Source organism: Harpia harpyja, chromosome 9 (assembly GCF_026419915.1).
Source record: "Harpia harpyja isolate bHarHar1 chromosome 9, bHarHar1 primary haplotype, whole genome shotgun sequence".
Taxonomy (NCBI): domain Eukaryota; kingdom Metazoa; phylum Chordata; class Aves; order Accipitriformes; family Accipitridae; genus Harpia; species Harpia harpyja.
In genome coordinates, this window is record NC_068948.1 from 12,573,808 (window position 1) to 12,587,887 (window position 14,080).

At 36.7% G+C, this 14,080-nt stretch overlaps 1 protein-coding gene across 1 annotated transcript in view; it reads left to right on the top strand.

Moving 5' to 3' along the window:
• LOC128145961 (neural-cadherin-like) overlaps positions 1–14,080 on the top strand; it is a 66,951-nt gene that overhangs the window by 38,189 nt on the left and 14,682 nt on the right. The window contains exons 17-25 of the mRNA XM_052796836.1: positions 1,293–1,576; positions 2,100–3,714; positions 5,518–5,611; positions 6,777–6,961; positions 7,175–7,404; positions 10,580–10,857; positions 11,716–11,930; positions 12,893–13,020; positions 13,635–13,762. Coding sequence (XP_052652796.1) covers positions 1,293–1,576; positions 2,100–3,714; positions 5,518–5,611; positions 6,777–6,961; positions 7,175–7,404; positions 10,580–10,857; positions 11,716–11,930; positions 12,893–13,020; positions 13,635–13,762 — 3,157 coding nt within the window. The remainder of the gene's footprint in view (positions 1–1,292; positions 1,577–2,099; positions 3,715–5,517; positions 5,612–6,776; positions 6,962–7,174; positions 7,405–10,579; positions 10,858–11,715; positions 11,931–12,892; positions 13,021–13,634; positions 13,763–14,080) is intronic.

The window sequence follows — 14,080 nt, forward strand, 5'->3', positions numbered from 1 at the left end:
CTGTGAGGCATAAGTCAAATAACTCTTATTTCAGGAGGTAATGCATTAATGTGGGATGATGTGGAATAATTTCTGTGCCAGCAAATACAGATTTATTATAGATCATACCATTTTCTTACAAATGGGCACCAATAAAAATGTCCTGGTTAACTAGAATGAATCAGACTTGGTTTCAGTGAGATTCATTTGCTTTCTCTATGGACAGTATAGTTGTATTGTTCTTTATTTCTTTTGGTACACATTCTCTTATTTGAAACTGGACTTCTTAGATGCATATGATGAGTCTTAGCTATATTGCTTTATCTGCAAATCAGTCAGGAATTCAGCCATAAGTCATGTAAAAATAAGTACATAACCAGTGCTCATAAATCAGGGAGGGAACAGTACAGACTTCCATCTTCTGGCCATGGTGCACTACTAATTTGACTTTGCTGTGTGGTGAAACCATACTTTTTTTGTTGCTCAAGTCCCAAAGGACTGTTTTATGAGTGTGTCTGTGAAGTGCAAGTACATCCTGGCTGCATTTGATTCCTCACCCACTCAAGGAGGTTAAGGCAAATGTGGCTAAGTTGTACTGAAGAAGGATTTACCTACTTAAGGAACTTCTAGTTTTTTACTTAGGCTGCCTGTAAACCTACTCTGTAGTGTTGGATCAGGGGACCTGATGTGATGGATATATGGTACTTCATTTCTGTCCTCTTAATAAAGTAAATGATTAAAGATGTAGCTATGAAAGAAGGGAAGAAGAGAAGAATGGTAATGTGAAGGTAGAGCTTGCAGAAAGGCTAAAAGTCTTTACTTGATCTAAAAGCATCGGCAAATTGGTACTGCATCTGAAATTTTGAGAAGTTCTGTTCTCTCCTCTGGCTTGATACATAATTATCCAGTTTGTTGGTAAAGTCTATGCATAAATGAATATGAGTGCAGAATGGTTCTACAGTATGAAGCATTTTATGATAACTTATTCTTACATGCTGGGTGTTAGCAAACAAGAATTTGTCCCATAGCCTTGGCCAGTCATATTGATCCTTCAGTGAATTTGAGTGATCATAAGTAAAAGCAGAATTAATACTTCATTGCAAAGACACATTTTATAATTAGACACAAATTACAATTGGACATACCAGAATTGAAAATACTGATAAGTAATCTGACATAGCTGCATGTTTTAAAAGACCACAAAACTATAATATCAAAATCAGTTATCGTATGATTTGTACTTCATCTTAACATCCCATGTTTTAATCTACTTCAAGAAATGTGTGTTTTCTGACACTGTTGGTAATTGACAGGAACAAATGCTAAATTACGGTATCAGATCACAGCTGGAAACACAGGAGGAGTACTTGATGTAGAACCAGAAACAGGAGCCATTTTTATTGCCCAACCACTGGATTATGAAGAAACAAAAATGTATGAGATTCACTTGTTGGCCTCTGATGGGAAATGGGAAGATTATGCAGTTGTCATCATCAATGTCATGAATAAAAATGATGAGACTCCAGTTTTCTATATCAATGAATACTATGGAAGTATAATTGAGGAACTGGATGGGTTACCAGTCTTTGTACTTCAGGTAGTGTATGCAGTTTCAGAGATTATAATATTTCAGTGAAAGAGCACAGATTACTCTGGTACAATTATGTTAATAATAATTCAGCACAGATATATTAATGAAATTTAGTTTTACTGAGTTGTTTTGTCAGTGGATGAAGAAAAATGGACTTTTATGGAAAAGTAATTACAAAGATAGTAAGTAGGATAAGCAGGATGGATCATTTGTGATTCTAAAAAGTAAATCATTAACATTTTAAAGTATCTATCAGAATAGCATAGTTAAATTACCTCTACAAATATGAAAAAAAAATTTACTATTTTATTATTAGAATATCTACATTGTTATTGTAGTGCAAAGCATATTCATCTACTTTGAATTGTCCCTCAGCCACCTCTCGTTTGCCATTCATCTGGCATGCACATATTAATAGCATGTCATATACTTTTGCTTGGGCTTCTTTAGACTGTAGTACCATATAGGATATAAAGCAATCACTGCATATCTTATAATTTCTGTGTCTTTGTTTTCAAAACTTCTGTAGGTTAAGGCAAATGATCCTGACAGTAATGTAGATGAAGGAGATTTGAGATACTCATTGCATGGGCACGGTGCAGCTGATATTTTCACAATAGATGAGAAAACGGGCAGCGTTTACTCACACAAGATGCTGGACCGGGAAGAGCGTGCATTGTGGAGATTTGTTGTATTGGCTACTGATGAAGGTGGAGAAGGACTTACAGGATTTGCTGATGTAATTATTAATGTGTGGGATATAAATGACAATGCACCTATGTTCACATGCATGCCTGATGATTGCAATGGGAGCGTCTTTGAAAATTCTCCTGCAGACACGTTAGTCATGGAAATGGGTGCAGTCGATCGTGATGATCCAAATGTAGGTCTCAATGCTGTCCTGACTTACAGGATAACAGAGAATGTAAAAAATGAGTTTGGTGCTGACATGTTTAATATCGATCCCAATACTGGTACAATCCATGTAGCAGGGGGAATGCTGGACAGAGAAAGGACTGACAATTATTTTCTCATTGTTGAAGCAAGAGATGGGGGAGGGCTAACAGGAACTGGCACTGCCACTGTCTGGATTGCAGACGTCAATGATCATGTACCTAAATTCACAAAAAAGATGTGGCAGGCAACAGTTCCTGAAAACCGTGCCATCAACTCAGAAGTTCTGCAAGTGTGTGCTACAGATGCAGATGTTGGGGAAAATGCTGACTTAATATTCAGTATCATCGAGGGAGACCCAGATCAGAAGTTTTATATTGAGAATGACAAAGAATGGCAATGTGCCACTATTCGACTGAAACAAACCCTGGATTTTGAGAATGCACATGAAAGGCAGTTTAATCTTACTATTACAGTGGAAGATCTTGATTTTTCTAGTATTGCAGTGTGCCTGATAGAAGTTGAAGACTTTAATGACCACAGCCCGGTTTTCCTTTCTCAGTTTATTCAGACAAGCCCTTTCTTTGAAAACATGCCTGTAGGTACTACAGTAACCACAGTGAGAGCTACAGACAAGGATTCTGGTTTGAATGGGAACATTATATATTCTATGAAGTCAGATTCGGATCCTATGAGACAGTTTGAGGTTGACCAACATGGTCACGTGATTGTGGCAAATACTCTAGATCGTGAAGTCATTCAAAAATACAGTTTAATTGTTCAAGCTTCAGATCAAGGAACACCTGCCTGCACAGGAAGTGTTACAGTTTTGATAAACTTGCTTGATGTTAATGACAATGGACCAAGGTTTGAGGCACCATACATGCCTGTAGTTTGGGAAAATATATTGAAGCCTGAAATAGTGTATATGAACCATACGTCAAAACTGCTTCATGCATTTGATCCAGACAGTGAGGAAAATGGGCCACCCTTTACATTTTCATTGCCACCAGAGTATCAGAATTCTTTGGATTTTTCTCTTACTGACAACAGAAATAACACAGCAACTGTAACTGCTTTGAGGTCCTTTGACAGAGAAAAGCAGAAGGTGTTTCATCTGCCAATAGTTATAACAGATAGTGGGATTCCAGCTATGAGCTCTACAAACACCCTAACTATAACAATTGGTGATGAAAATGACAACTGCCATGAATCTGGCCATAAGGAGGTCTATATGTACAGTTACAAAGGTAAGTGCTATCTGGATATTATATCAGATTCAAGAATATAGCACAGTTTTACACATAATTTCTTTCTTGCAGTTCTTTCTTTGTTTTTTTAAATGGTTTACATCTTTCAGAACTGAAACTCCAGTTCTGTAGACTACTAAATAAAGTGGAATGAGTAAAGTATATTTGCAAAGCTGAGACCCTAGTGTGTAAAAGATCACCTAACAAAAAACTGTTAGCTGCAAACAAGTATATACTGCACTTGCAGAAAAAACAGTATTTTTATAAACCAATAAAATCCATTTTCCATTCACTAGTTTTCACCTACACAGAGGACAAGTTTTTTGTGTGTGCACACATGATTTGGAAAGTATTTGACGCAGAGAGATCTGGAGATGAGAATGGCAGAACTAAAGCAACTTAGGGAAGCAGAGGTTCATAGATGAGCCCTACCCAGAAACTGTAGACCAGTCCCACCTCCACTGTGACAGCCTCTCTGTGGCTGAGCAGGATAGAAATCCCGTGAAGGGAGGCTTTCTGCTAGCAAGAAAGGATCCAAGAGAAAGCTGGGTCAGTGCTTTTTTAGGAGAAGAATAATCTCTGGGGTGCAGTAATTGACTGCTTCCTAGAATGTGTAGTCTTTGAACTGAGGGGGGGAAAAAAAAAAAAGATGCTATTCTAGATGTGTTCTTGAGTGGTGCACAGTACGTAGTTCAAGACATACTAGCAGGAGAGCTGCTCTGTGATAGCAGCCATGGTACTATAAGGTTTAACATTGTAGTGGGAGAGAGCAGAGCAAATGCATCCATTACGTGAATGCTTTATGTTTTCTCATTGGAGTGGTTTAGCAGAGGATGAACAGTTTAATAATATTTTCTAAAATTTGTCTTGAATTTCTATTAATGTGTTTTTTTTCCTGAAATTACCTGTAAAACTTGGCCTTAAACTAGTCCTGGTGGCCCTTATTAAGCATGGTTTATTACGCCTTTCCCCAAATATTCCATTCCAGATAGACTTGGCTATATCTCACTTATCATTGCAATAGTAGAATTTCTGATAAATATTAGAGAAGATTAATCTATAGAAGGTATTTTTGCAATGAGTTATTTTTGCTGAATTCAGTATGCCTAAATTAGAAAAAGATGTGACCAGATCCTACCGTAGAAGTGAGAGAATGAAGATTTTAGGGTGGATTGGCTCCAGATTTGAACCTTAAAAATTTCCCATTTTGCTGGATCTTGGCTGTGGAATTCAAAGGTCTCCTTTTCTGGAGTTGCTTCTTCTGCTGTTTTAGAACAGCTGCTTGGATGTTCCACTTCTGTGACAGCCCACAGGGTCCTGGAAAAAGGGCCAAGAACTGGCATAGCTTGGTGGCTTCTTGCCCATTTCCTTTTCTTACTCATGTCCTCCTCTCCCAGCTGCGCCCCACAAGATGCTCTGCTTCTTGTGCTGGATTCCCCTGGTGTGCAGTTTGAAATAGTAGAGTAGTAATGAAACATTTGGGGATTAACTCCTGATGCGGTAATTTTTTTTTTTTTTTGTCTGAGAATTTTATATAGAGTTGTATTTATGTATCATTCTGTTGTTGTTTTGTGTTGTTTTCAGCTTTTCTTCTTTCATGTGACATCCATAATGTACTCACCTTTCCTGAACTGGCAGAAATCATATGACAGGCTATGCATTATTTTAAGAGTCTTGGATCATAACCATCACCAAATTGAGCAGGAATCTGAAAATAATAAATGCAGTAATGAATGTGGCAGAATATAAAGTGCACTGAAAAGCAAAAATTAAATGCAGATTTATTATAATTTATCTCAACAGGAAAATGGTCAACAACGGTGCTTGGGGAAGTGTTTGCACCAGATCAAGATGACTGGGACAATAAAACATTTCTCTCTGAAGGAAAACTGCTCAAGTGAGGATTGTATTTGTGTCAAAATGAGTAATATTTATGCTTCTGTAATTATTTTACTCACCATGTATCTCTCGTGTTCAGGATGTGCATAAAGCCAGGGTTATTGAGTGTATTAAGGGATGTACCTTCTGAATGCTCTTTTTCTTTTTTACTTGTGTAACTAAGTATTAAGAAATTAATGCATAAAATATTTTTTGCAAGAGAATGCAGGATCACACCATGATGTTGATTTTTAGTCAGATGTCATCATTAATTTATTTTAAAATGTGCATTCTGTGAGATCCAATTTAAAAATAGGCAGAGTTTTTAATACTTGCCCTCAAATATTAGAGTTGATGGAATACAAATCCCAGATTTAAAAGGGCAGAATGGTATCATTTCGTCAAAAACGGAAGGGAATTTGGCAGTCTCCATTGATGGCTAAATTTACAATTGCATGTGAAAACCATGACTCTTAGATTAGTGGAGTTTTTTTGGTTAATTGAAATGTTGACGTGGATCCTTAATTCCTACTTATACATTATTTTTCATATCATAAAGTGAGATGGCATATAGCATAATTGTATGTTGTTTGAATACAGAGAACGGATGTGAAAATGAATGAGAATTTTTGTCTCCACTGTGAATAAGAGTTTAGAAGCTTTATGTAGCCCAAAATTAAAGACTGACTTTCTGTGCATCAGCAGCCCCTGGATCTGTTCCCATATTAAGAGGTTACTGTTCTGTAATAGTGGTCATGGAATATTTCCATAATTACTAATTACTGTCCCTTTGCGGAGGCAAATGAAGATGAAATCAGAGATTTCATCCAGACCTTATTCTGTTCCAGATGGATAAATGAACATCTGGAATGACTTTGTGTGGTTTTGTCACTTTCTATTACTTATCTCTTAGACCTGCCCATGACGACTATGTTGAACCCTGTGGTTCAGCTACAGACTGCTTTTATTCAGGATTGGGAAAGTCTGGGGATTTGGGAGTGGCAGAAGCATATTTTTATAAACTCTGCAGATTGTCATTTCTGAATTAAGGTGTTTCTGCTGCTTTTCTGAGGTTGTTTGCTAATTCCCATACATTTTGATCCTATAACCTTCATAGTAATGTTTAAGGCCTTCTGAATTATGTTAATTAATAAAGTAAGTTCTCAATTTTGGTTTATGTCTAGGTCTTTTAGATTAAATCAGAGGACTGGTTCTTTGATGATGGTGGATAACACTTCTCAAGGAATATACAACTTAAAAGTTAGAGTTTCTGATGGAGTTTGTCCTGATGTTATATCTACGGTACAAATCGATGTCAAAGAGCTGGAAAACGAAGCCATACAAAACTCAGCCACTGTGCGTCTGTCAGGTTAGTTTTATTTGCTGATGTGAGTTTAGATCAGCTGCTTCTATAACTAAATGGTTATATGATGTAGGTATTACTATATCAATACTTGATTTTCTTATCACTGTAGGGCACTTTCTGTTATGTTTCCATATTGTTAAATAAGAAATAAATTGGGAACTTAACCTGTGGTCTCCCACTATTTCATGTTTGTTTATTTTTGAATCCCAAACTCAGGTGTCACAGCAGAGGAGTTCATAAGGAGAGATGAACATGGCAAAACAAGACATGACAAGTTCAAGGAATTACTAGCAAAAATGTTACCTGCTAAGCTTAGTGATATCATTGTCTTCAGTGTGATGAACATTGATGGAAAACAGACAGATATAAGATTTGCAGTCCGTGATGGCTCGGCATATTACAGACCTGAGAAACTGCATGCTGAGATGGCAGCATTTAAAAATGAGGTATATTCTCTAGGGTTATCATGCATCTGTGTAATTCACCTAAATACTGAGTTTGCAAGGTATATACCCCAAACCCCTGTGGAAGAATATGCTAGATCTACAGGTAAGTTTTTTGTGCTTCTCTCAGGACAAAAAACACTTGTCAAGTGAGTGCTTAATTCAAGCTTTCTCCCTTCTCCTCAGTCCCATACATACAATTATTATATGGTTGTACTAACTTCTGGTTCAATAAACATAACCACTTTTTAGTCACAGAAAGATGGTCCTCCATTCCCATGGTGGTACAGTTGCCTGTGTTTTCTCCAGTCAGTGTTTCATTGTGTAATCTATCAGACTTTTGAATATGAAATCTGAAGAATCCCTAGAAGCTGAAGTGGTACTGTAGTATACAGAATGTCTTGAAAATGACAGCTTTTTGGACATTCCAGATGCTGATGGAAATACCCAAATCATCAGCTTGTGGTTAGACACTTACAGTACAGGCTTGATGCCACCCAGATAGAGATGGTACTGTACAAAGAGATGACAGTCCATAGAAAAAATCTTGCTGGCAGGAATATGCAGGTTAGAAGAAGAGTTACAACAGATAAGTGAGATGGAGACAACTGATTTTGTGAGAGAACAAGTTCAAATACAAAGTGACACCATCCCCCAACTTTTTTTTACTGTTATAAGGGGAAAATAGTTTTTGAATGCAAGATATTTTCTTCCCCTTCCTTATGTTCCCTAACAGTCCTACTCTCTTACCAGATCCTGCATGCTCTGTAAGTCAGTTACGCAGTCATGGTCTGTCTTGGTCCCACTTTTATTTTCTGTAGTCCTCCAGATTTTGGTTTACTGAAGTCCTGCAGATGCTGCTGAATAGACACTAAAGCTGCTATCTTGCACAAAGGCAAGATGCCACTGCTTGGCTTGTAACTTGCCCTGGACAAGGCAGCACTTCCTGACATGTCATTTGTGGCTATGGGGGCATATTTGAGTTTAATATGTGGTACATCTTATGGAAGACTTTTGCTGAAGAGAAAACAGCACTTTCCATTTGTGTGAATATTGCAGGGTCTGCCTGATTCTGGGAACCAGACAAGAATATCTTAATTTACCACCTGCCTACATCTTACTGTATCTTAAATAGTTGTGTGGATTATAAGACTCTTCAGAGTGACCAAGTAGGAAATACCAGAGACACATAGTATTCATGAAACATAATGACTGCTTCTTTTGCATATTTATTGAATTACTGCAATAATAATATAGAAAATTGCATAGATTTCAAATATTCTGTGCCATAATATATGGCAGGTGAATTCATCAAATTGGTAACAAGGGGATTGCTTCACATATTTTAATGAAAAAATATGTTTGTATTAATTATATATCACCTTTCAATATTTAATGAATAGCTCTAGTGAGTAATCACGAATAGTTTACAGAAACCCAATCATAGCTGGAGAATTTCGCCAGTAGTTTTTATACATATGTTTAACTACAAATATAGAAAATAAGTAATTAGCACTGGAATTATTCATTGAATTGCTAAATAAATAATATGTTTGCATTACCTCCTTGGGATATAGCTTTACAACAACTATTTTTATTTAGCAGAAAAATAATCCATCCTAATACTGTAAAGGAGCAAAGGTTGTTTATGTACTCTATGTTTTTCTATAACAGCATTACATAGCTGTCTAAATGTGCATTTATATACTCTCCACTAATGGTGATAGATGTGGGCAGCAGACATGAAACTGCATTGACAGCATGTATCATGTCATTATAAAGTATATTTTATGCCTTTGGGGACATGTTTTTCAATACATGTTATAATATCTGAGGATATACTGACAATTATAAAGGTCAAAGTTTTTACAGTGGTGAATTGAGATGACTGCACAAGTCAAAAAAAAATACAAGCACTTTAGTATTCATGCATTTGTTTTGGTCTTTTCAAACCTTATTTTAAAAATATTTGTCATACATTTTATCATTTGAAAAAATACCTATTAAATGTATAAATAAGAGAGTCTAAGCCTGATCTTATGTTGTTAGTTTTACATTTGTATACCTCAGTGTATACCACTGTGAGAGTAGTGAGGTCTCTTGTATTCACGTTTGGGTACTAAATACATGCCATTTTAATGTATTTGAATCACTGAATACAAATCAAATTTTGAAGCTTTATAGGCACCTGTGCAAAATCCCCAAACAAGTAGAAGGAAGAAATCTGTTGTGCCAAGGAACAAACTTAGTGATAACTTAGTCCAGTGCATGGGCTACTGGCTGAAGTACAAAAGGTCTGAAACAATGGCAGCCCTGTTACTGTCCTCAGGCTTACGGTGAACAGCTTGCTTCTCTTCTTCGTGCTTTCTGCTAGTTCTTTGGTCTGTTCGGATTAGAAGTTGCAAACTGCCGAGACACTATTGCTATGTCACAAGACCTGTGTATGCAGTGAGGCTCTTTATTTGGGTATTTGGGCTTTCAGGTGCAACCCCAATTAATGATAAAAACAATGAACTAGCAAAGATTAATGTAGAACAGAATATAGCATCCAGTATGCTGAGTTGACTGCACTTTGTTTCAGACAGTTTGACATTAACTGTAAGTTTATGGGGCACGAATCAGTAGGCTGAATCCTAATTGCTACGAAGTGGTCTTGTCAGGCCATTCTCTGTGGATATTATTATTGAATGCAGCTCAGCCCTGCATTTTCCTGTGTCTGTATCCTTATGTGCAAGAGAACGTAAGAAATAATGTCTGGGTATAACGCACGAGGAAGAATTTTTATCCTGGCTTGAGCTAAAACCTACCTGTTGCTATCAGGGTGCAGAGAAGTGTGATGCAGACAACACAGCTCGGAAGGTGGAGTATCACTGTTCTCAGAGTTTTGATCCTTGGAAATAATGTTAGTATGCCAGTACAGATTTAACATGTTCACAGGCAATCATGTCAATGATTAAGTTTTTAGGAAATACTGCTACTCTAAATTTTTTTAATTTTTTCCTGTATTTGTCAAATCATTTTGCTTGCCTGTATAGTCAGGGATGTTACTAATTAATACTCAGGAAACTAAAGCATTCCATTAAGTCTATGATGGCTTAGATTTTTCAGAAATTAAGAAGTAAGTAAAAGCATTCATTAGGACAAGACTGGTGATGTGTTAAACTGTATTTTCTCTTAGATCCAGTCAGCTTTACAACTGAACATTTCACAGATCGATGTAGATGAATGCAGGAGTGCAAATTGTAGTGAGGGCAATGGTTGTACAAACTACCTCACCGTGAGTGACATCCCAACAGTGATGGATACTGGAAGCGTGTCATTTGTCTCGGTAACAACCACCATCAATGCGGTCTGCACCTGTTCAGCTAGGGACCGAGTTCATCAGTCTTGTTCCTCCTACCCTCGAAGCCCTTGTCTCAATGGTGGGATGTGTATTGACACTTTGAATGGTTACAGGTGAGGAAACTTGTATTGCAGATTCTCCTACTTTTTTTTTTTTATTTCTATTTTTAAAGTGTTGAGTGGAGCTTACAAGATACAGGTCTAAAAAAAATCATAAATGTACTTCTGACTGAAGGAGAAACAAAAAACCCCACGAGTGCACTGGAGTGTAAACCTGATGACAACAGGATCTTTACTAACGGCCCAATAATGGTGCTGTAGTCCTGAAAGCTGTCAAAATAGTGTGTGAGTAAGAAAGAAAACCCTGGGGAAAAAACAGTGATATTAACACATGTCATTTTTTAAGAGCACCTAATTCAGTATGAAGGAATGGGAAGTGTGCTCTGGGTTTTATTTCACTTTTTCTTTTCCAGAAGTGTAATAATAAAGGTGAATATAGGTGGTAGCAGCAGGGATGTAGAGGGGAGTGAAATGTAGTTTAAACAATGGGTAATAAGGAGCTTAAAAAACATTAGATAGGAAACTTGCTTTATTACAGCATCACCTGGCACACACCAGTATTCATTTAGGGAAATTATACTGCTTTATTCTATTAATTAACCTCCCTGAGTTTTCTCTGTAATAAATTGACCAACTGATGTTTGGTGTTCTGTGTTACTTAGGGAAAGAATTCATTGTTCTCAAAACCACTTTTTTTAAAATGGAGATAGTATAGTGGATAAATATGCTTTTTACTCTTAAAGTATTTTGATAATTGCCAAGCAGCCTGAGACTCTGCTAAAATCTTTATTGTTTCACTGCTATTGTGAATCACTTTACTGTGATTTAAGTGCTACATTCATTGCATGTAAAACCCCCAAGAAGTTGAACATTGGGGAATCTTGACTATTTTTTGTGTTTGTGCTCTTTCAGATGTCTTTGTCCTGCTTCATTTCATGGCCCAGACTGCCAGCAGACTAAGCACAGTTTCCATGGAAATGGTTATGCATGGTTTCATCCCATCAGGCCTTGTTTTGAAAGCTCACTCTCTTTAGAGTTTATTACTGTGGTTCCAGATGGACTTTTACTATATAGTGGTCCTTTATCAAGTCCAGAACCTGGGAGTACAGAAAACTTCATTGCAATAGGTACTTCTGCAAAAATGTGTGAAAAAATTAACTGTCTTTTGGGAATGAGTTGCCTGCGAACAGTGTAGTAGTTACAGTATGAATTCTGTCTCTCAATATTATGAGATAATTTATTTTCTGGTTTGAAAATATTTTGAAACATTTCCTAATAGGTCTGTCTTCTTTGATGTCTATTTTTGTAGCCTGCACTTATGGCTTTAGGTCCATTGCAGAGTTGTAGAAATCAAGGGGAAAGGAAAACTGCAGTACTATAAAGGAATTTAGGTACTTTGAAGATAGGTATTACATGATTAATGCAGTCTTAGTCGCATGACATTCTTATCTAGTTTGGTGAGAAAAGAAATCCACTTAAACTGCTTTCAGTCTTGGGGTATTTTTGCACTTGTTTTTTAAACAGTCAATGATTTGATGGGTGAATCCAGCCCCAACGTGCAACTGTAGGAAAATCTATACGCAAGTAGAACTCATTGCTTTATGTTGACACACATTTAAAAGGTTACTACTGCTTATTTTTTGTGAATTAATATACAAGATGCACAGTATGGTTGGCATTTTATGTTTTCCTAATTAATTGAAAGGTAATGTTGTTGGATATTGTTAATAATTTACTTCTTTTTTGCTTTGTTTTGCAGTTACTTGTAAATTTGAGTAGAAGATGGGAGGGAGTGAAACCTGCATGTGTTAATTGTTTTAGAGCATTATAAAATTGCACATTCCTTATCAGGAATTAGTTTCAGTGTTCTGACAGAGAAGTGGCACAATCTAAAGCATAAAAATAAGTACTATATTGAATGTTTCGGCATAACAGAAGTCATAGAATAGAATTCCAGTTATTTCTGTAGTGAACCCCACTTTATGTGACTAGCAATAACCATTAAAACAGTACATTCACTAACTGCTAACATATCCAAAATGGAAAGATCCTTGTAGCTGAATTTAATTTCTTGTTCATGTTGTATTAGAACTCTCCAATGGTATTCCTGTGCTGAAGATAAGCCATGGCTCAGGTTTTGTGATGCTGCAGTTTCCAAGTCACCTGAATGTAGCAGACAAAAAATGGCATCGACTAGAAGTCAGAACCAATGGTCAGGTGAGTTATTTGATCCCCCCCCCCCCCATCAGGATATTTATATTTCCGATAGCATTTCCCTGTGCAGAAACAGGAGGGTAGAAAAAACAGACCGGGTGATTATATGTATTATTCTGACTGTGCTTGTAGATTTGATGAATAATACAAATTTTGGGAAGACAGCATTGTCAGTTCTAAATCTACCTATGTTGCAATCCATATTCTGGGATCAGAGGAATTTTTTTTCCTGTTTTTTAAGCTCTGCAGCACATGTGGAATGTGCATAAAGGCTTAGTTGCAATTTGCAAATTCAATGTACGCATTTGGACACTGAAATCAATTACCCATGCAGAAAAAGCAGGTAGTTATTTATTTGCAAATGCAGTTACAGTTTTTGTGAAAGTTAAGGTTAAGCTACTCAGAAGCATAAATTAAATGCAGAGTGAAGAGCCGCCTTTGTTAAATGGTTCCATTTTGGCTTTATTGGTTATTGCAAGATGGAAAACGGAACAGGAAAAAAACCCAACCCTTTTTGCTTGATGGTATGCAAAAAGAAAAAGATGAAAATTTGATATAACTTTTTAAATTGAATTTTACAGAAATTCTTAATTCAATAATCCTATGTTTTGGTGTAGGATGTTCGATTCACTTTGGATCACTGCAGTGCAGCTGTTGTTTCAGAGATAGAAGGAGTAGGCAAATGGCTGTCCGCTGAAGATCGTACAAATTGTGAAGTCTTCGGGTCTGTTCCACAAAGAACAAGGTGCATTTCTGGAGATTCAATAAAAGACAGTTTATTCTAAGGCCTTTGAACATTTTACCTATCAAATTGAAGCCAAGTTAATAATGACTAGGAACATAAGAGCGTTTGCTTTTCCTAGGACCTTCTGGGCCAAGTCTGGACCTTAAAGCACTGAACAAATTTTAAGGAACCAGTCTTCCTCCGAGTAGTGTTGCAATACTAAATGACAACCCCAGAACACTATGTGGCTAATACTGGAGATTTTGTGGGTACTGTGTACCGTTCCTTATCCACAGGATTTCTCACTTTATTTATCAAGTCACTGTAAGTCTGTTCTTG